The following is a 22376-nucleotide window of genomic DNA, read 5'->3' on the forward strand; positions in this document are numbered from 1 at the left end:
GGGACCCCGGGGTCCCGCCATAAAGTTCAGATATAAAAGGCACAAGGGGAGGGGACGTTGAATGGAAGGCACGAGCTTTGAGACGAAGCATGAAGCCCGGACCTCATGTTACTGTATCTGAATAAAAGAGGCTCCTAGTAGTACGTCGTTCGAGTCTTAATTTATATTAACATCCCAGAGACAATCAACTGCAGTCGTCAATTAGATGAGAGGTGATGAGGGTGGTAACTGGTGTGTGGTTACCTGTGTAGTGAGTTCAACTGAGTTTTCGGACGTACTCCTTGGAGGCACATTTATTGATACCAACACAAAGGGGTAATTGCATGTTCTCCCCGTGGACATATGTATTTTTCTCTGGGTTGTCAGGTTTTTTCCCTCTAAATTTAGAATCAACATCATGCGTTTCGAGTATTTGTGCTGTGTCTTGATCGCCAAGAGCAACCCCGGACTCACTCCTTCATCAGACCAGAGGCAGAGGAGCTTTCACATGAACTATTGCTTTACTGAACGACTCCATTTTGTGGCCCCAAATCCCAGGGACCGCGATCCTTTATAGCTCCGAGCGAAGCTTGACATAACGTTAGGGACCGCGGACAATTACACCCAAACAACGAAACATAACAATTTGGCTGCTATAAAGGTACACATTATAAGCCACTTTGTTGAGCTATCATTTGTGGCCAGGTAGCTTCTGAATAATATGGAGTCGCCCACTTCCCCAGAGGACAGAACGCAACGCGGACTAACAACTCAATCGTGTCCTAACTTAATTATTTTTTATTGCTGTCTATTTAGCTGACCTGTCCCATCGTTATGGTTCACAGGTGTAGGGGTCCGGGTGGGCCGACTACAAGGGCATCTATGAGCGTCTCAGCAGCAGCTGAAGTAAGGGTGTGGCGATTAAGCGTGGACTGTAGGAGGGAGTAAAGTGACGAGTATTATGGGATGAAAATAAGGGCTAAACGTCAATGACATCTCAAAGATTACGCATGCTCTTTTCCAATAATGATCTTTCTACTTTTTATTATTTCCTCAGTCAAATGACACAATTACCCGTATATACGAGGGTCCACACACTCACGTTCATTGACCACGAGTGTCACGCTGTCACAGCGGAACTTCTCTCGGCCTCCACATCTCCACTTGCGCAAACAGCGATACTCTCTGCTGTCGTTGAGGGCGACGTCGGTGAGGATCAATGAGACGTCATCGGTTCCCGGCTTGGCCAGGCGGACCTTGCCCTTGTACATGGGGTCCGTGAAGTTTGTGGCATCCGTGACGAAGTACAGCATTTCCTGTATCTCCAACTCGGATTTGACTTTGAACCATGCCACAGATTGGAAGGTGCAGAGTGGTGGCGAGGCGCGACATGGAAGAGTGATGCTCTGACGCAGAGTGGAGAGGAGTGGCGTCGCCTCCTTACACTCTGATACAAAGCACGGGGGAACAGCGACATTCACGCAAACACATACATGGGCACACACACACAAGTAACAACTGCCATTCACTATCAAATTTAATCACCGCAAAGCTTATGCCAGGCTAGGTGAGGCAGGTTTTCTAATGGAGGTCTGAATTGGCTGAGATCAGGTGATTGTGCATTTGGATATGGTCTGAATTGGATTTCCACTCCAGCAGTCGAAGAATGACACGGGCATCTTACAGTCGACAAGTTGGTGGTCAGCAGGCAGATCAACTCCATGGTAGATCAACTCCATTGGGTCAAGGTTCATATTTGCTGTCCTGCCACTATATAGTAGTAAATCCTTCCTACGGGAGAGACTATAAAATGTGGTCTGCAAAACCGCCTGTCACAGGCATAACGACAACCACCACAACCACCATAACCAGCTATGCTACCACTACTATAATCAGTAATACCACCACTATAATCAGTAATACCACCACTACAATCAGTAATACCACCAATATAATCAGTAATACCACCACTATAATCAGTAATACCACCACAATAATTACCCCGAGCATATCCATGGTAAGACCAATCACGACAACTAACAAACACAACCACCACAGCCACCATAATCACCATTGTCCACTACAACCGCCAAGACGCATGTGTATGGGGGCTGCAGCCCGAGATTCAATCCCCAGATCCCCCCTCAATAGACTTCAATGTGGACTATGGACCCCAGATAACCTTTTGTCTAACCCCAAAATCAAACACTTCCCACAGCTCCCTCCTCCTCTGCGGTTAACCTGGCTTCACAATCAGGTTCCATGTGTCCGGCTACGTGACATGGGCACCACATGACCTCTTGCCGAACCTCAACCTCAAACACTTTATCCACTGCTTGTTAATCGGGCTCCGCAATCAGGTTCACATCTCTGTATGGCTACGTGACATGGGCTCCACATGACCTCTTGCCGAATACCATCCTCAAACACTTTCCCCACTGCTGGTTAATCAGGCTCCACAATCAAGGTCGCATTTGAGCCCGGGGTTTGGGTACTGACACGCCATCGCCTTTTCCACTCAATTCAATGGGAGGTGATTTTGGTGGTGGTGGTGGTGGCTGTGGCCGATGTGTTGAAGTCAAAGGGTGGAACTTTTTTTCATATTTGTGCTCTGCATCTGACTGGAACACATTACTGAGTTGCTGATTCAGTGGACTCAATTCTTCAAATACCGTAAAATGTTCGTTAAAATAATGCACAAGCCAATATGAGAGCCTTTTTCTTCCAACTGTTGGATCAGAACTCCTTCCTTTATGGAAGTGCTTCTTACCCTAGGGTGCATGCACTCCCTGTGGGTGCGAGATGCCCTTTCTGGTTATGCGAGACATACCAGATGGAAACACAAATTAAGCACGGACACGTGAGTACAACTACTATTTTCTTTAAACCTATGTATTAACATTTTTATTTGTTTTACGAATGAGAACCACAGGGGTGCAAGGCTGCAGTAAAGGTTAAGAACCACTCCTTTAAGGCAATGTCCCTTCGAAAATACATGCTTGTACCTTGCAAAAGGCAATTCGAATGAGGAACGTGCATTTTCTGAATACAGACACATAGCAAGATAATTGAGTTAGCGCTATTAGAAACTGCACTGCACTGAGCCATATCACAACTCTGTAGTTGGCTATGCCTGTGTTTACTATGTTAAACTTATTTTGCTACCACACATAGTCAACCGTGCTAATTTGTGGTGCGGTGGAAAGACAACATACCAAACACGAAAAGCAGTTGTAAAGAAATGAGTTTTGAATATAGATTTAAAAGTGCACAGCTCAAATGGCTTCCTAATATCGGAAGGAAGAGCGTTCCAGACGGCCGCAGGAGTGCATCTGAAAGCGTCGCGCGATGCAGTAACCGTCGTTTGATGGTTAGCCAAAAGCTTCTCCGAGGGTGACTGGAGTTCGAGTGATGATGGTTAATGCTCCTTCACGATATCGTGTGTACTCCCGTGTAAAAAAACATTAATTGAGTTAACCGATTGGTAAACCTGATCATATTGGAGTGGGGACATGTCCATGCACCTCACACCAAAGTTAAAGAGCCAAGAGTGGACTGTATATTGGACTGCTTTGGTCGACTGGACGTAGATAATTCATAATGATGTATTCAACAGTTTGTCATCGAATCGACCAATAATAATAACTACAATAGAATTGTGACTGAATTAACGCCATGTACTTAATTATATGTATATGTGTACATGTGTATCTCTGTGTACATGTGTAAGTCTACGTGTTAGAGTGCATATCTATGTGTACATGTGTTAGTGTCTATGTATGTTCAGTGTATCCAGTACATTGTGCCTGCGTGAGCAGTGCCAGAGCTAGCAGCAACAGCCAGCCCACGACGAATCCCCGACTCTCCTCCATACCTTCACTGTGAATAGCCACTGAACGAGCGAGACACGGTTTGTACAACGACAGAGAACAAGCGGAGTGGGCGGGGTTAGTAAATGAGAGGGCATGGCTATAGCAGAGATGATGGGGCTGGAGATAAGGGCTAAAGAAGGATTAGACTGAGGGGGGAGGGGCTAGAGTTTGATAAGGAAGGGGCTGGAGAGGGATGAGAGGGGAGGTGAGAGGGATAAGAGAGGGGCTAGAAAGGGAGAGGAAGGGGCTGGAGAGAAATAAGGGAGGGATCACAACGGCCGGGGTCGTGAGCTGCAAAGTGTTAGAATCCGAATATTTATTTCAGAATATTAATAGGAGAAATCCGATTAACTATCAAGCTCTTTTTTACAGATGTCCAGTCGGTGGCAGTGAGGTTCGGCCACGTGATTTTCCTTACTTTATCAGTGCGCTCATTGATTGGGTGCCGTGGTGGCTCGGATATGTTGACTATCTCTCCTGATATACAGGAGGTTGTGGGTTCCATCCCGACCCTGATGCCTGTTGTATATTTGTAGTTAGCATTTCTCTCCCCGTGGTCGCATGGATTTTCTTTCCGGGTCCTCTGGTTTTCCCCTCCATATTTAGAATCAACGTTACACGTTTAGAGTATTTAGCTGATATACATTTCCACACGATAAGCCACTTCATTGAGCTATCATTTGTGATAGCAAGGTCCCTTCTCAAAAATAAGTGTATTCCTGTGAGCTTTCCCTGGGAGGATGGGGACAGTTTAGTTGTATTTGTATCCATTTGGGTGATTTATTTACCTTTCTTGTACTTTGCACTCCAATCCTGTTAGTGTATTGTTGTTGTAACGTTCTTACCCCGTACCCCGACTGGACATGCTAATGTATCACATTAACATAATGCTAATCCCTCACATTAACATAGCCACTTCCGTGCCCTCGTCTAGGAGGCCGCTCCCCTATCTTACAGTTACATGCTGATTTCTTACATTAACATCACTAGCCCTGGCTACTTCTTTATAACCTTTGAGCTACACCCATTTCAATACATTTAAAAGTCTGCCTCAGCAGCAGACCATGCTTTCCCACCTGATGATGGACGCTTGTGTTGCGCCCGAAACGTCGTGATTTATTTTATTTTATATCTACGTGACTTTACCGAAAGAACCAAAGAGTATGTACAATATTGTGCACTAAATTCATTTTCAACAGTGTAGAGCACTTTACACTACGTAAAAAGAAATTCCCATTCTATACATTTTCTGTTCAAGTGATATTTAACACTGTGGATAATATTATTCATATTGTACATTAAAATACTTCCCGTTGCAGGCCTGGGTTCACTTAGGGTAACATGAAACAGAAGGAGGGGTGGGTTGTCATGTTACAAACCGTTAACCAGATTTGCCGATTGAGTGCCAAACGAATTTTCGATTTGCCGACCAAACACTGGCCGCACTCATTGCACACAAAGTGCTCTCCGCAAATGAACCACAAACGTTAAACATGTAGTAAGAGGCTTTTGCGACCAGTATCATCCGTTATAGAGTTGTTTTTGGTTAGATCACATGAATATAATTGTTGTGTCGTTAAACCCGCCACCACCCGACACAGCCAATTAGTAAAGGTTTGTCACGTAAACAAACACATGCACATTCATTACTAGTGTAGTAACGCTTATGACTCGTTCACACCGGAGTTGGAGGCACACTTGTTTATTTAACACCACACGTTGTGACATACACACTGAGGGGGTATCGGCCCCCTCACCCGTCTATCTGAGGACACACCTCTAGGCTAACCCTAGCCTGCCTCTCAGTCCTCCTCTAATGGGCTAGGGGAGGCTATCTTGGCCCGACACTGGTCAGTCGGGCCCGGTACCCAGAGTCCAGACCAGCACTGGCTCTGGCTCTGGTACCACGCCACTGGCTCGAGCCTGCGCGGTCCTGATAAGGACGGCGTGCCAGGGGGAGACCAGGGCTCTATCTAGGACGTCTTCCGTCTCCTCTTCTTAGCTAACACAACACTCCCGAGCCCCTCGATACATTCCCCTTTTATACCCAACCCCTCCCCGAGGGGTGGGGCCCCGGGGGATCATAATGACCGAATCGACCCCCCAGGGTGTCTGGCGCGGACGTCGCAGAGGGCACCTGCTCGTGCACACATGTAGCCCCGCCTACTGTGTTTGTTTACCATAGGCTGCCATGCATAACGGGCTCTCTGTAACAGCCCTACATCACTCCCCCCCACATAGCATGCAGCCGTCCCGGCTGCCAACATACAAAATTTTACAATAAAGGTGCCTTCACCCCCTGACGTGTGCCTCACTATTTTTGAACCATAACAGGAACCAGAACAAGACACAACAACAAGATGAGAAACAACCCGTCGCACCCCCCCGAATAAATACGAATTCCGTAAAAAAAACAGCTTATATACAACCAGCAGGGAACCCACCCCGCACACACAACAAACGGTGAACCCAACATATGTACATCCGAGGAGCGGGAAACACACCATCCACACAACAGCCAATAAACACAACAGCTATGTACACATTTTCCGGCCTCACAACAGTTTGCGCATTTTAGCGCGCGTCCTTGCAGCGGGCCCCTCACACGGGGTAACCCCGCGTGGCGGACCATCAGGTGGCGACTGTCCGTCTTGAGGTGAGCATTCCTCTGACTCCGCGTGACCCTCGGTATCCGCAGGAGGGGTGATCGGGCGTGAGCCCGTCACTCCTGATGCCCCTGAAGGTGGCACAGCCGGCAAGGCATTAGGTGAGAGCGACAGAGACGGACCCAGCAAGTCGGCCGACCCCCCACACGTTTGGCCACGCGCGTGTGAAGTGGGGTTGTGTACCGCAGCGAAGGGTTTTAATCTGGAGGGGTGCACGAACCATCGCCGCTTCCCCCACTTGATGCGCACGCACTGCGGACGTAACACCTCCACCACTTCCACAGGGCCCCGCCACGGCCGCACAAGTTTAGAGGAGGTTGCCAGTGGCACCTGGGGGCAGTGCAACCATGCCTTGTCCCCCGGCTTCCACTGCAGCATGTGCGCTCGACTCAATCTGAGGCGCTCATTTGCCTTCTGACGGAGGTCAGAGTTTTGCATTGCAGCATCCCGTGCCTCGGTCAATTTGTCCAGATTAAATTTAACGTGGTCAGCCAGATTAGTTTTTCCCTGCGGCACGGGGATCCGCAACTGGGCACGAACAGGCGGGTCTGGTTCTCGGCCGTACATGAGGTAAAAGGGAGAAAACCCCGTAGCCGCATGGGGTGCCATCCGGTACGCCGCCAAGACCCCCTGAATTTGTAGGTCCCAATCCGTTTGCGAGTCCGAAACTTGTTGTGATAACATGGACGAGATGGTGCGATGCAAACGTTCGACCATCCCGTCAGTTTGTGGGTGATATGGGGAGGTCCGAATTTTCTTTGTGCCCAGGAGATCGCAGACTTGTCTGAGTAGTTTACCGGAAAAATTTCTGCCCTGGTCGGTCAGCAGCCTCTCCGGAGCACCTTTGTCCAGGACATAACCCTGAACAAAGGCCTCCACGATGGCTGCTGCCGACTGGTTGGCCAAAGGCCAGGCCATAGGCCAGCGTGTAAAATACTCGACACCCGTCAACAAATATCTATTCCCTCTGGGGGTGGCGGGGAATGGTCCCAAAATGTCCAGAGCGACCAGCTCGTTTATCCTGGACACTTTGATCGATTGCAAGGGCGGGTTAGACTCCCGTGCCGGCGGTTTGCGTTGTGCACATTGAGGGCACGATCCCAACAAATCCCCCACATCCCTCGTCATGCCAGGCCAGTAAAAATCAAGTTGCAGCAAGGCGAGAGTCTTTTGGGTCCCCAGGTGTAGGAGGCGCTCATGAGCGGCCCATACCACCCTACCCCGCAACCCAGTAGGGACAACCAGCCGATGTCGACGTGACTTCCCGTCCCAATGCATTAGCAGACCTTGGCACATTTCCCATGCGTCGGAACCACCTCTTTTTCCCCCCGCCGCACTGCCAACGCGACGTCGCCACCCGAGGAGGGAGACATCCTCCATCTGGAGGCGCCCCCATTCAATGACGGGCAACCCCAACAGGGAATCTTTGCCCTGTTGTTCGATCGAATTAGGAACCATTGCATCGTCGTCGTTGGCGGCCGCCAAGACAGGTACCGATGTGTCCCCTGGAGGCCTGCAACGTCCAGACCCCAGGAGGCATGCACACTCGGAGGTGGTTGGCAAGCGTGACAGAGCGTCCGCGTTGGTGTGGCGAACGCCCTTACGGTATGTGGTTTGGAAATCGTAATCCTGGAGGACCTCCAACCATCGGGACAATTGTCCCGATGGCTGTTGAACCCTCAGGGCGTACTGCAGTGCCGCATGATCTGTGCGGACGGTGAAATGCCGACCGTACAGATATGGGCGATACTGTTGGACGAAATGGACAATTGCCAACAGTTCCCTACGGGTGACACAATACCGTTGCTCCGCTGGAGACAACACCCGACTGCCGTACGCAACCACATGTTCCACGCCGTCAACCACCTGGGAGAGCACGCCCCCAATACCCGTGTTGCTCGCATCGGTGTCGAGCAAGAACGGTTTTGAAAAATCAGGGTAAATCAGGGGAGGAGCGTTTACCAAAGCATCCCGAAGGGAGCAAAAAGCAGCCTCCTCCTCCTGACCCCAGCAAAACCGAACCCCTTTAGATGTTAAAGCATGTAGGGGTTTGGCGATAGTCGCAAAATTAGCGACGAAGCGTCTATAATACGACGCAAACCCAATAAAACTCCTAACCTCTCCCACTGAGGTGGGAGTCGGCCAGGAGCTTACACACTGCGTTTTGGCGGGATCGGTAGAAATACCTGAGCGCCCCACGATGTGCCCCAAATAACGCACCGACTCGCGTAACAAATGGCATTTTTGGGGCTTAAATTTCAAATTAGCAGCCCGCATCTTTAGGAAAACCGCCCGCAACCTCTGGAGATGTTCCTCAAAAGTTTTGCCAAAGACAATGACGTCATCCAAATAAATCAGGCACGACTCCCATTGCAATCCAGCCAAAACCAATTCCATCAACCGCTGGAAAGTTGCCGGCGCTGAGTGTAAGCCCATCGGCAACCGGTTGAATTGAAACAGGCCGTGCGGAGTACGGAAAGCAGTTTTAGGCTTTGAATCATCGTCCAGAGGAAGCTGCCAGAATCCCGAAAGTAAGTCCAATGTGGAGAAGAATCGCGCTCCCGCCAAGGCGTCAAGCGATTCGTCCATCCGTGGGAGCGGGTATGCGTCGGCAACCGTAATTTTATTAAGGCGCCGAAAGTCAACGCAAAACCGCAACGAACCGTCCTGCTTCTTAACCAGGACGATCGGCGCTCCCCAAGGGCTGTTGGAGGGAGAAATTATGTCGGCGGCTAGCATGTCATCAACAGCCGATTTGACATGGTCCTTTTCGGCGGGACTCAACCGAAAAGGATTTTGGCGTATTGGCGCGCTGTCACCCGTATCAATATGGTGACGCAGCAGATGAGTGCAGCCCAAATCGTATTTATCCCGACTGAAAACGTCGGAAAATTCCCTCAGTAGTGTCTTAAGACGTTGGCGCTCTAAATTTGACAGGTCCGTCGATCCCGCGCAAAGCGCCTCGAGCCACCCTTCATCGCTGTCTGAATGTGGTCGCGGTGCAGGGGCAGCGCCGACATGACTCGCGACGGGTTCCTCACAGGGCACCGGCGTTGCGTGAGCAAGCACGGTCCCCTGTGGGACCACCACCGTCTGCGAGCCCACATTGAGGACCGCGATGAAGGGTTCTCCATCCCCTCTCACTATGGTCTGGGCCGGGAGTAAATTAGGTCCACTGACCCCGGCCCTAGACGGTCCCAGCAAAACCCCTTGAGCCCCAATGCCCTTAGCGAAGGGCCGCCGAAGTCTCAAAGGAATTAACATTTGCGCCCCCGGAGGAACGCGCACCGTTCTATCTACGAACGCCGGCACCGTCGCGAACGCCGTCCGGCTCGTAGCGGGGGATGGCAAAAACGCCATGCGTCGGCCCGATGGGAGCTCAATGCATCCCTGGTCGATTAATATCCTAATCGGCATTTTGGCCAGGAAATCCGTCCCCAGCAGGCACGGAACCGCCAGCGAGGAGGAAACAAAAATCGGCCCAGATAATTTAATATCCCCGACACAAATTTGGGCTCGAATTTGTCCGATGATGCCAAGTGAACCCCCGTTAGCAGCAAAGAATGGCACATTAACAGGCATCAAAGGACGGCTCTGGGCAGGGAGAATGTTATAAATCAACTCCGAAATAATGGTCGCCGATGCTCCTGTATCGACCAAGATGCGAACCTCCACCCCATCGATGTGACCCACAACGGCCGACGACCCCGACGACGCGGCTACAACCCGATGGGCCAACACGGACCACTGGCTGGGTTCAATGTGAGTACCCAGAGCGGTGCGTGTTGGTGCCATGGTACGCGATATTGGCCCCCCCTTCGCTGCGGTGTTTAAGTGTGCGACGGGCGTGTGCGTGGGCCAAACGTGAGGGGTGCCGCGACTCGCCGGATTATGATGGTGGAGCTTGTGACGAGGGCCGGCGTCCCGTTGAGGTGTCGTCCCGCGCTGCCGAGGAGAGCGGCACCCCGAGGCGACGTGGCCCCGGATGCCGCAGTTGTAGCAGCGTGGAAGCGCTGGTGGCGACGATGGACGTTGTAGATGGCTTGAACCGGCCCGGTCCCCCCGCGCTCCCGCTCCGTGCTGCCGTCGATGGTTGATGGCGCAAACCTCTTCCGCCGGGAGGGTGGCCGCAGCGACGGCGCGCCCACTCGCCGCCTTGCTGGCCTTCCGTCGTTGAGAGGACAGGTTTGCGTGGAGGAGACGGGCCGCTTGGAGGGAGCACATTTCTGCATCGTCCTGTGCGACAATGACGATGTCTAAGTCGTCCGCCAGCAAAAGTATCTTTTCTGTCACCATGGCGTCGATCCCCTCGTCGTCCATTCGTGGAAAGGCTTCCTTTGCCAGCGCCAGGAGGCTTGTACGGTACGCCAGGGGCGACTCCTTCGTCCCCCGCTGGCGATCGTAAAAGAGTTGACGACAGTCCGATGGTGGCCCATACACAGCGGACAGCACTTGCATCGCCTCCCGCAGCGTGGAACGCCTCTCCTTCGTTGCCGATGTTAGTGTGGCGAGGGCGTCGCTGTCGAGGAGTGCTGGCAGTGCTCGGAGAGCCTCGGCGTCTGTCCACTGTGCCATCTCCTGGTGAGCGAGGAAGCGCCGCTGGAAGCCGCCCCAGTCGCCCTCCTCGCCCACAAATTCTTTGAGTGGCGGCAGTCGCTGATGTAAGGCAGCGGCTGCAGAGGACGATCGCGCTCCCTCGTCTCCCTCACTCGACTCAGCGTCGGCCCGAAGCAGCGATGGCATCGCCGGTCGCACCCGTGGTGACGCGGCAGGTACTGTACTCCCGCCGTTGGACGCGATGCTTAGAGCGGCCACGCCCTCAACAGCAGCTGCGGCGATGGCGGGAGTTTCAAAATGTTGCTCCGTTGAAATGGCGGGAAGGCGCTGTGGTCGTTGGCTGCTGTCGCCTCGTGGCGGTCCCGCAGCCCCCAGCCGTGTGATGTTATCGAGCATGGCGGCTGCGGCGTACAGCAGCTCGGCCAGCTTCGCGTGCGCCTGCCTCAGCCCCTCCGTCGACGGCTCCCCTTCCTCCAGCTGCTGTGGCGTGGATGCACCCAGCCCCGGCTGCTCGATGGCATCTTCAGCCGTCTCGGGCTCTCCAACTGCAGCGGTGTCCTCCGCTCCTGGTACTCCGACTCGAGTCGTCCGGCGTGTATCCATGTTCGTACTTTGTTTCACTTCTGACGCCAGATGTAGTAACGCTTATGACTCGTTCACACCGGAGTTGGAGGCACACTTGTTTATTTAACACCACACGTTGTGACATACACACTGAGGGGGTATCGGCCCCCTCACCCGTCTATCTGAGGACACACCTCTAGGCTAACCCTAGCCTGCCTCTCAGTCCTCCTCTAATGGGCTAGGGGAGGCTATCTTGGCCCGACACTGGTCAGTCGGGCCCGGTACCCAGAGTCCAGACCAGCACTGGCTCTGGCTCTGGTACCACGCCACTGGCTCGAGCCTGCGCGGTCCTGATAAGGACGGCGTGCCAGGGGGAGACCAGGGCTCTATCTAGGACGTCTTCCGTCTCCTCTTCTTAGCTAACACAACACTCCCGAGCCCCTCGATACATTCCCCTTTTATACCCAACCCCTCCCCGAGGGGTGGGGCCCCGGGGGATCATAATGACCGAATCGACCCCCCAGGGTGTCTGGCGTGGACGTCGCAGAGGGCACCTGCTCGTGCACACATGTAGCCCCGCCTACTGTGTTTGTTTACCATAGGCTGCCATGCATAACGGGCTCTCTGTAACAGCCCTACACTAGTGTAATGATTGTGGTATCACTACTGTGTACACACGCACACGTGTGACGTTACTATGCCGGGAACGTTACTACCACGTGGGTCTACACACACACATGACGTTATCCCAGCTGAAGGCGGGAATGACGTCAGGGCCTGTGCTGGACACGTGACCGGATCCCAGTGGGGGCCGGGGGCCCAGGGGGACCTCGGGGGGCACGTGGACAGTAGGGGGGCTTCGAGAGGGTGCTCGAAGGGAGGCGTGGCCGGGGTGGGGCCCGGGCACACCGAGGCCCATATAAGCAGCCTCCTCACAAGGTTCGAGGCTGCCCGTGCCGAGAATGAAGACGCCTTGTGAAGACGCCAAGAAGAGAAGGCCTCCAGTGAGCGGACCTGCCAGCAGCCCACCTGACTGGGTCACGCTAGAGTAGCTGAGAGTTAGAGAAGTGTGTGTTAGCTAGAGTAGGTCGGTGGTCACCACCCTATGTGTAAAGTAAGAGTAACTGTTGTGTTCATTAATAAATGAGTGTTGCCTCCCAAGAAGTATGTGCGCCTAAATTGAACCCATTACACTAGTATAAAGACGATCTCAACGCACTTGTCCGGTTAAGGAGTTCTATATTAAGGAGCAATGTGTTCACCCTCAAACTGGCAAAGACCCCACTGCAGCCGGCCCGAATCTCCCGCACGTTCTCCTTATTTAAGGTGCGTGGCCACGACCCTGTCCCATGGCCCTGCCCCTATTCCCGATCCTTCCTGCTGACCCGAGACCACTCGTCCTGCAGGTTGACTCCACCGTCCCATTACATCACATGGCCATGCCCTTATTCTCGATCATTCTCGTGGCCTCTAATCCACTCGCACTGTAGGTTGACTCGACCATCATTGCACTGGTGTAGTGCTAATACGTGATCTGAGGGTAGAAATAGTCGCGTAATAAAAGGGGACAGTGTCAGGATGACGTAACAATGAAAGGAAGAGAGAGGTGATGTCACCGGGAGAGGCAGGGCGATCGAAGCATTTCTTGGGGGAGAACGGAGTAGGGTGGACGCGTGCAGGGTTGGACCAGATGACGCCAAAAGGCGTCATCTGGTCCAATCCATGTGAGACTAGGCTCTAAGGAAAGCTGTCTCGGGTGTGGACCAATCAACTTCAAGGACAGTGCACATTATCAGAGTTATGTTTTTTTGCTTGCATTATGACTGCAGGTATTGTGGTCTATGCAAACATGACTCCTTGTAAAAAGGTGTCAGTTTTGTTGCCAGATAGAAGGGTAAAAAAACAATTATCACCTCTACATGCACTTACAACTAAGGGGCAAACATTCCAATGGGGTACTGAAGAGGACAGGGCTATTCAAAATCTGTGGACACTCCTTACAGAGGCACCACCGCTGGCGTACCCTGATTTTTGATTGCCCTTCACGCTGGACACAGGTGCAAGGAATCTGAGGATTGGGGCCATCCTTTGTCAGGTGCAGTCAGCCAGAGAGATGGTTATAGCATATGGCAGCCGGGTACTGTCATCAACTGAACAACGCTACTGCGTAACGAGGAGAGGATTCCTGGCCGTTGTGCATTTTGTACAGCAGTTTTGCCCATACCTATTAGGCAAGAAAATGCGCGTTGCAGACTGACCACACAGCACTGAAATACTCATTACAGCTGGTCAAATGATCAGGTGGATTGATTGGCTGCAAGAATTATCCTATAAGGTGGTCCATAGGAAGGGGTTGCGCCACACCAACTGATGTTTTATTGAGTCTGCCCGAGGCAGGTACTTGTGCATGTGCTAGGGGCTCGCCCAGGTGTAAACCACTCTTACCTGACGCGGTATTCCTCACAGCACCTGTGCACATGTGGAAATACAAACCAGAGCCTCCCCTGGCCGATCATGATTTAGGACAGAATCAGGAGGAATGGCGTTGATTACAAGGGGAAGATGAGATGCTGGACCCCATTCGCACCATAAATAAATTCAGCCCAGAACAGGACCGACCTCCAACAGCTTCGACATTTATAGATTACAAAGGGCTGTTGATGTGCTGGGAGATACTAGATTTGAAGCTTTCGTGACTGCAAGGATTCATATTCTTAGGTTTCTTTCGGTAAAGTCACGTAGGTAAAAAATTAAAATTAATGAATGTAAAATAAAATAAAAATCACGACGTTTCGGAGGCAACACAAGCTTCCATCTTTAGGTGGAACCGTCACTGCACGATAGCTGTATGAAGTGTAATAAATTCCAAGAAAACAGTCCTTGTATATATACTGGTTGAGGGTGGGAGGAGCCAAGGTAGGCCCTGAATATTATTTTTGTGAGGTTCGGTGCGGCTGAAGCACGCTGTTAGGAATGAGCCTTTGTTGTGTAAACTAGGTGCGGATGATGTAAAGGTGCGTGTAAATGGGACTGAGCCTTTAGTTATGTAGAGGTGATGCGGCTGAAATCGCTGCCAGGAAATGAGTATTTGTTGTGTAGAATGGTTGACTGAGCCTATTGTTATGTAGAGGTGGTGCGGCTGAAATCGCTGCCAGGAAATGAGTATTTGTTGTGAAGAATGGTTGACTGAGCCTATTGTTATGTAGAGGTGGTGCGGCTGAAATCGCTGCCAGGAATGCTCCAAATATGTGTAGTTAAATCTTTTTTTTGCATGGTTAATAACATCTTTCCAATGATTACTAAGTTTGTACCCATCATCACGGTGGAAAATATGTCTGTGTTTGTATATTTGGATGGCCTCGTGTACAAACCTTTGATGGTAGCCAGGAGGCTTGCAGAGCACCTTGGTCTCGGAAAAGACAATTTCATGAGAGCCCACAGCGTTGTAGCAATGATCGGCAATGGCGGAAGAATCAGTTTTGCCATGTTGCAGATCTGACTTGTGCTCGCGGACACGATCAGAGATATGACGTTTTGTTTCTCGAAAATATAGCAATCACCACAACAGCAACTCAGTTTGTAGACTCCAGGGTATTGTAAGTCAGGAATGACATCTTTCACAGATGGAATTAGATCACGGATTTTATGTACTGTACTTAATCGGACTTGGATCTTATGTTTGTTTAGAATTTTGTAGATCTTTATGGTCACGCCTGCTATGTATGGCAACGTGATAGTTTTGATCGGAGTTTCATGTGGTTGTTTCTGTATGGTGGAAAAACAGCTTGGCGGATTGCGCGGTCAGAGTAGGCGTTCATCCTGAGGGCCCGATGTACATATCTTAATTCACTGGCCAGGTGGTGTTGGTCAGAAATGCCATGAGCTCTGTGGTATAGCGTTTAGATGAGATAATTATTTTGAGATGGGTGGTGGTAGGAATCAGGTTTCAAGTAGGAATCTGTGTGGGTGGCTTTCCTGTAGACAGAATGTCCCAAGGATCCGTCAGGTCTCCTCTCAAACAGAATATCTAAGAATGGTAGTTTACCATCTTTCTCCACTTCTATGGTAAATCTGATGGATGGGTGTCTGGAATTGATGTGGTCCAAGAAGTGGTTCAATGCTGGGAGGCCATGTGGCGAAATGACGGAAGTGTCATCTACATACCTCTTCCACAGGGAAGGACGCAGGGTGGATGTCTGGATGGCGTCTGATTCAAACTTTTCCATGAACATGTTGGATATCACTGGTGACAAGGGGGAGCCCATAGGGGTACCCTCATTCTGTTTGTAGAAGGTGCCATTCCAGGTAAAATAAGTGTTGGTGAGGCAATGCCTAACCCGCGCAGGTACATCCGAATTCAATCCATGTTGGACCAAGTCTTCAATTCAATTATTGTTAGGGTGTCAGGTACTGGGACCTTGGTAAACAGAGATATTACATCAAAACTGACGAGGACATCATCAGGAGATAGTACTATGTCCTTGACCATAGAGACGAATTGGGTTGAATTGAGTACTGCCGAAAAGGTCTTGCCTGTGCAGGGAAGCAGAGTATCTGATAGAAACCGGGCTAGTTTGTAGGTAGGAGAGTTGATCGTGGACACGATGGGTCATAGCGGGGTGCCTTTTTTATGGATCTTGGGAAGACGTTTGGTTGGTTCGATTAGGGAAGTCGAACTCATGATGATTTTGTTAGTTTTTGTCGTTAGGCTGTTAGTAGGATCGTTTTTAATTTTGGAGTAACTCCCATCATTAAGTAGGTCCAGGATTTTGTTGTTGTATGAATCTTTATCCATGATGACCGTGGCATTGCCCTTGTCTGCCGAGAGGATGACAATACAATTTCTCTTGTTTAGGTCCGCGAGTTCAGAGTGTTCGTTTTTGCTAATGTTACTAGTGGGTTTCTTAGCATTCTTAAGAGTAGTGGCTATTTCAGCTCTTGCTACATCCGCATGGATGTGTCCTATGCCTCTGAGGGCTACATCAATCTGAGAAAACACATCCTCTACTGGTATATATTTAGGGGTGACAGCGAAATTTAGTCCTCTGGCTAGTACCGTCTTCAGATGGTCAGAAATTGGGATGTTACTCTGATTAATAACGGTCTTGTTGACATCCAGCTTTGTGATGTGTGGCTCTGGTTTCTTCTTAGATAGGAGGTTGAATTTAGAAATCAGGTTAGCTTTGCATTTGGCTGACATTGAGTCAGCAGAAGTCATGTTGTCAACGTGGTTCCAATCGGAAGGGGAACCAACCAAACGTCCCTCTCTAAAACCATCGGCGGCAAGACTTCCCAGACTCTATGGTCTTCCCAAGATCCATAAAGAAGGCACCCCGCTATGACCCATCGTGTCGACGATCAACTCTCCTACCTACAAACTAGCCCGGTTTCTATCAGATACTCTGCTTCCCTTCACAGGCAAGACCTTTTCGGCAGTACTCAATTCAACCCAATTAGTCTCTATGGTCAAGGACATGGTACTATCTCCTGATGACATCCTCGTCAGTTTTGATGTAGTATCTCTGTTTACCAAGGTCCCAGTACCTGACACCCTAACAATAATTGAGGACTTGGTCCAACATGGATTGAATTCGGATGTACCTGCGCTGGTTAGGCATTGCCTCACCAACACTTATTTTACCTGGAATGGCACCTTCGACAAACAAAATGAGGGAACCCCTTTGGGCTCCCCCTTGTCACCAGTGATAGCCAACATGTTCATGAAAAAGTTTGAATCAAACGCCATCCAGACATTCACTCTGCGTCCTTCCCTGTGGAAGAGGTATGTAGATGATACTTTCGTCATTTGGCCACATGGCCTCCCAGCATTGAACCACTTCTTGAACCACATAAATTCCAGATACCCATCCATCAGATTCACCATGGAAGTGGAGAAAGATGGTAAACTACCATTCTTAGATATTCTGTTTGAGAGGAGACCTGACGGATCCTTGGGACATTCTGTCTACAGGAAAGCCACCTACACAGATTCCTACTTGAAACCTGATTCCCACCACCACCCATCTCAAAATAATTATCTCATCAAAACGCATTTTTGACCAACACCACCTGGCCAGCGAATTAAGACATGTGTAGGGGTCTTACGGAGGAAATATGTGTAGAGCTGATATGTATGGGATCCTACGGGAAACTAGCACAGTGGGCGGGGCTACGTCAGTGCACGGGCAGGTGCCCTCTACGACGTCCGCGCTTCGGACGTTACGATCCCCCGGGGCCCCACCCCTCAGGGAGGGGGATGTATAAAAGGGGAATGTATCGGGGGGCTAGGGAGAGTTGGGTTAGCTAAGAAGAGAAGACGGAAGACGTCCTAGATAGAGCCCTGGTCTCCCCCTGGTACGCCGTCCTTGTCAGGACCGCGCAGGCTCGAGCCAGTGGCGTGGTGCCAGAGCCAGAGCCAGTGCTGGTCTGGACTCTGAGTACCGGGCCCGACTGACCAGTGTCGGGCCAAGATAGCCTCCCCTAGTCCACGAGAGGAGGACTCTGAGGCAGGCTAGGGTTAGCTAGGAGGTGTGTCCTCAGATAGACGGGTGAGGGGGCCAATACCCCCTCAAGTGTGTATGTCACAACGTTTGGTGTAATAAACCTCAGTGTGCCTCAACCCCGGGTGTCGACCTGTATTCGACGGTACTACATCTGGCGTCAGAAGTAAACAACAACGAACATGGACACGCGCCGAACAGCTCGGGCCGGGGTGCAGGAGGCGGAGGACACCGCGGGAAGTGCGGTACCAGAGACGGCTGATGGGGGCAACGAGCAGCCGGGACCAAATGCATCCTTACCGGGGCATCGGGAGGAAGGGGAGTTGCTGTCCGACGGACTTCGGCTGGCGCACGCGAGGTTGGCGGAGCTGCTATACGCTGCTGCCGCCACACTCGAGACCATCACTCGGCTGGGGGCTGCTGGACCACCGCGGGGCGAGGACGGCCGACGGCCGTTGCACCTTCCCGCCATTTCTACCGACGGCACTTTTGAAAGTCCCGCCATCGCCGCAGCAGCTGCCGAGGGCGTGGCCAACCTCAACTTGGGGTCCGACATCGGCTCCGCTGGGGCTGCCGCGTCACCGCCTTCGGACGGAGCGTCACTATCTGCGCGACAGGCGATTACAGCTGCCGTTCGTGCTGACGCTCGGCCGAGTTGCGGGGACATCAAAGTGCGGGCCTCCACGGCGGTCGCTGCGCTACACCAAAGGCTGCCCCCGCTGAAGGAGTTTGTGGCTGAGGAGGGCGACTGGGGGGGATTTCAGCGGCGCTTCCTCGCGCATCAAGAGATGGCGGGGTGGTCAGACGACGAAGCCCTCTGCGCACTACCGGCGCTCCTTGACGGCGACGCCCTCGCCGCTCTTACGTCCGCATCGAGGGACAAGCGCTCTACTCTTCAGATGGCGCTGCAATTGCTGGCTGGGGTTTACGGACCCTCGGCGGAGTGTAGGCAGCGATTCTACGACCGCCAGCGGGGTGCGAAGGAGTCGCCCCTCGCCTACCGTACGAGCCTTCTGGCGCTCGCAAAGACGGCCTTCCCTCGTATGGATGACCAAGGCGTCGACGCCATGGTCACCGAGAAGATCCTTCTGCTGGCGGACGACCTGGATGTCGCTATCGTCGCGCAGGAGGACGTGGAGATGGGTTCCCTCCAAGCGGCGCGGCTCCTCCACGCCAACCTCCTGTCGCAGCGAAGGAAGGCCAGCAGGGCAGCTGCCGGCCGTACGGTGGCTGCCATCACCTCACCGACGGAGGAGGTCTACGCCGCCGACTTCCGACAGCAGCAACGGATGGGAGCACGGGCGGACCGGGATGGGTCGGCCCGCTCCGACCGCCCGTCTTCACCACCTGCGCTCCCGCGCTGCTATAACTGCGGCATCCGGGGCCACGTCGCCTCGGGGTGCCGCTCCCCTCGACAGCGGGGGACGACGCCTCGCCGGGACGCCGGCCCTCCTCCTCCTCCTCCCAAGCTCCACCGACATGACCCGGCGAGTCGCGGCACCCCACATGTTTGGCCGAAGCACACACCCGTTACACATGTACACACCGCAACGAACGGGGGGCCAACATTGCACACCGTGGGGCCAACACGAACCACTATGGGGACCGAATTCGAACCCGCCCAGTGGTCCGTGTTGGCCCATCGCGTTCTAGCTGCGCCGTCGGGGTCGTCGGCCGTAGTAGGGTATATTGACGGGGTCGAAGTGCGTATCCTCGTCGATACAGGTGCGTCGGCAACCATCATTTCGGAACTAATATACAACATTCTCCCTGTCCAAAGTCGTCCCTTGCTACCGGTTAATGTCCCATTCTACGCTGCTAACGGGGGCCTACTGGGTATCATGGGGCAGATTCGCGCGCAAATTTCGATCGGTGATATTAAATTGTCCGGCCCTATTTTTGTGTCCTCCTCGCTGGCGGTTCCGTGCCTGCTGGGGACGGATTTCTTGGGCAAAATGCCGATTCGGATTATGATTAATCAGGGTTGCATTGAACTCCCGTCGGGACGGCGGATGGCGTTTTTGCCTTCCCCTACTACGGATCGCTCGGCGTTCGCGACGGTACCCGCGTTTGTAGTTCAGACGGTTCGCGTGCCGCTGGGGGCACAAATGTTGGTGCCCCTAAAGCTTCGTAGGCCCTTCGCTAAGGGTGTTGGGGACCAGGGTGTCCTGCTCGGGCCATCTAGGGCTGGGGTTAGCGGGCCGCATTTGATTCCCGCTCAGACCATTGTAAGGGGGGACGGGGACCCCTTCATCGCGGTCCTCAATGTGGGGTCGCAGGCCGTGGTAATTCCCCAAGGGACCGTGCTTGCTCACGCAACGCCGGTGCCCTGTGAGGAGTCTGTCGCAAATCACGTGCACGCTGCCACTCTGCCGACTCCACATTCGGACACCGATGAAGGGTGGCTTGAGGCGCTTTGTGCGGGATCGACGGACCTGTCGGATGTAGAGCGTCAAAAACTTAGGACACTATTGCGCGAATTCGCCGATGTGTTTAGTCAAACAAATTCGATCTGGGCTGCACCCATTTGCTGCGTCACCATATTGATACTGGTGACAGCGCGCCCATACGCCAAAATCCCTTCCGGCTGAGTCCCGCCGAGAAGGACCATGTCAAATCGGCTGTTGATGACATGTTAGCCGCCGATATCATTTCTCCCTCTACCAGCCCGTGGGGTGCACCGATCGTTCTGGTAAAGAAACAGGATGGATCGTTGCGGTTTTGCGTCGATTTTCGCCGCCTCAACAAAATTTCCGTTGCTGACGCATACCCGCTTCCCCGTATTGATGAATCGCTCGACGCCTTGGCGGGGGCGCGATTCTTCTCCACATTGGATTTGCTTTCGGGATTCTGGCAGCTTCCTCTGGACGATGAATCTAAGCCTAAAACCGCATTCTGTACGCCACATGGTCTCTTCCAATTTAACCGGTTGCCGATGGGATTACACTCGGCGCCAGCGACTTTCCAGCGATTGATGGAATTGGTTTTGGCTGGATTGCAGTGGGATTCGTGTTTAATCTATTTGGACGACGTTATCGTCTTTAGCAGAACATTTGACGAGCATCTCCAGAGGTTGCGGGCCGTTTTCCTCAAAATGCGGGCTGCTAATTTGAAATTTAAACCCCAAAAGTGTCATTTGTTGCGCGAATCGGTACGTTATTTGGGGCACATCGTAGGGCGCTCGGGTATTGCTACCGATCCCGCCAAAACGCAGTGCGTCAGCTCCTGGCCGACTCCCACCTCGGTGGGAGAGGTCAGGAGCTTTGTTGGTTTCGCGTCATACTACCGACGCTTTGTCGCGGACTTTGCCACCATTGCTAAGCCCCTGCACGCTTTGACGTCAAAGGGGGTCCGTTTCCATTGGGGACAGGAGGAGGAGGCTGCGTTCCGCTCACTTCGGGACGCTCTGGTTAATGCCCCTCCCCTGGTTTATCCCGATTTTTCAAAACCCTTTGTGCTCGATACTGACGCGAGCAACACAGGTATTGGGGGCGTGCTGTCCCAGGTGGTCGAGGGCGTCGAACGGGTGGTCGCGTACGGTAGCCGAGTGTTGTCTCCAGCGGAGCAACGATATTGTGTCACGCGTCGGGAACTGCTGGCAATTGTCTACTTCATCCAGCAGTACCAGCCGTATCTGTATGGACAGTGTTTCACCGTCCGTACAGACCATGCAGCGCTACAGTACGCCCTGCGAGTCCAACAACCATCGGGACAATTGTCTCGATGGCTGGAGGTTCTCCAGGATTTTGATTTTCAGACCACGTACCGTAAGGGCGTTCGCCACACCAACGCGGACGCCCTGTCACGCATGCCGACCACCCCCGAATGCGCATGCCTCCTGGGGTCGGGTCGGTGCAGGCATCCTGCTGAATTGCCTGTCCCGGTCTTGGCGGCTGCTGATGACGCAGCATCAATGACTAATTCTATCGCACAACAGGGTTCTGATTCCCTGTTGGGGTTGCCTGCTACGGAATGGGGCCGGTTGCAAATGGAAGATACTTCCCTCCTTGCGTTGCGCCGCCGCGTCAGGGACCGGGGGTGGGGGAGGGGTGATGCCGACGCATGGGAAATGCTCGGTGGGTTGTTAATGCATTGGGACGGGAAATCCCATCGCCACCGGCTGGTGGTCCCTTCGGGGTTACGGGGTAGGGTGGTGTGGGCCGCTCACGAGCGCCTCCTCCACCTGGGTACCCAAAAGACTTGCTCCAACTTGATTTCTTTTGGCCGGGCATGACAAG

At 52.5% G+C, this 22376-nt stretch overlaps 1 protein-coding gene across 1 annotated transcript; it reads right to left on the bottom strand.

Moving 5' to 3' along the window:
- Positions 1-5508: 5508 nt before the first annotated feature.
- On the bottom strand, positions 5509-12275 carry LOC144738060 (uncharacterized). Its single transcript, XM_078620965.1, has 2 exons — positions 10403-12275; positions 5509-6588 (listed from the first exon to the last, which is right to left on the bottom strand). Exons 1-2 carry the CDS (start codon positions 11675-11677, stop codon positions 6574-6576), a joined length of 1290 nt encoding a protein of 429 aa, XP_078477091.1. The 5' UTR covers positions 11678-12275; the 3' UTR covers positions 5509-6573.
- Positions 12276-22376: the final 10101 nt, after the last annotated feature.

Source organism: Lampetra planeri, chromosome 77 (assembly GCF_965212315.1).
Source record: "Lampetra planeri chromosome 77, kcLamPlan1.2.h2, whole genome shotgun sequence".
Taxonomy (NCBI): Eukaryota; Metazoa; Chordata; class Hyperoartia; order Petromyzontiformes; family Petromyzontidae; genus Lampetra; species Lampetra planeri.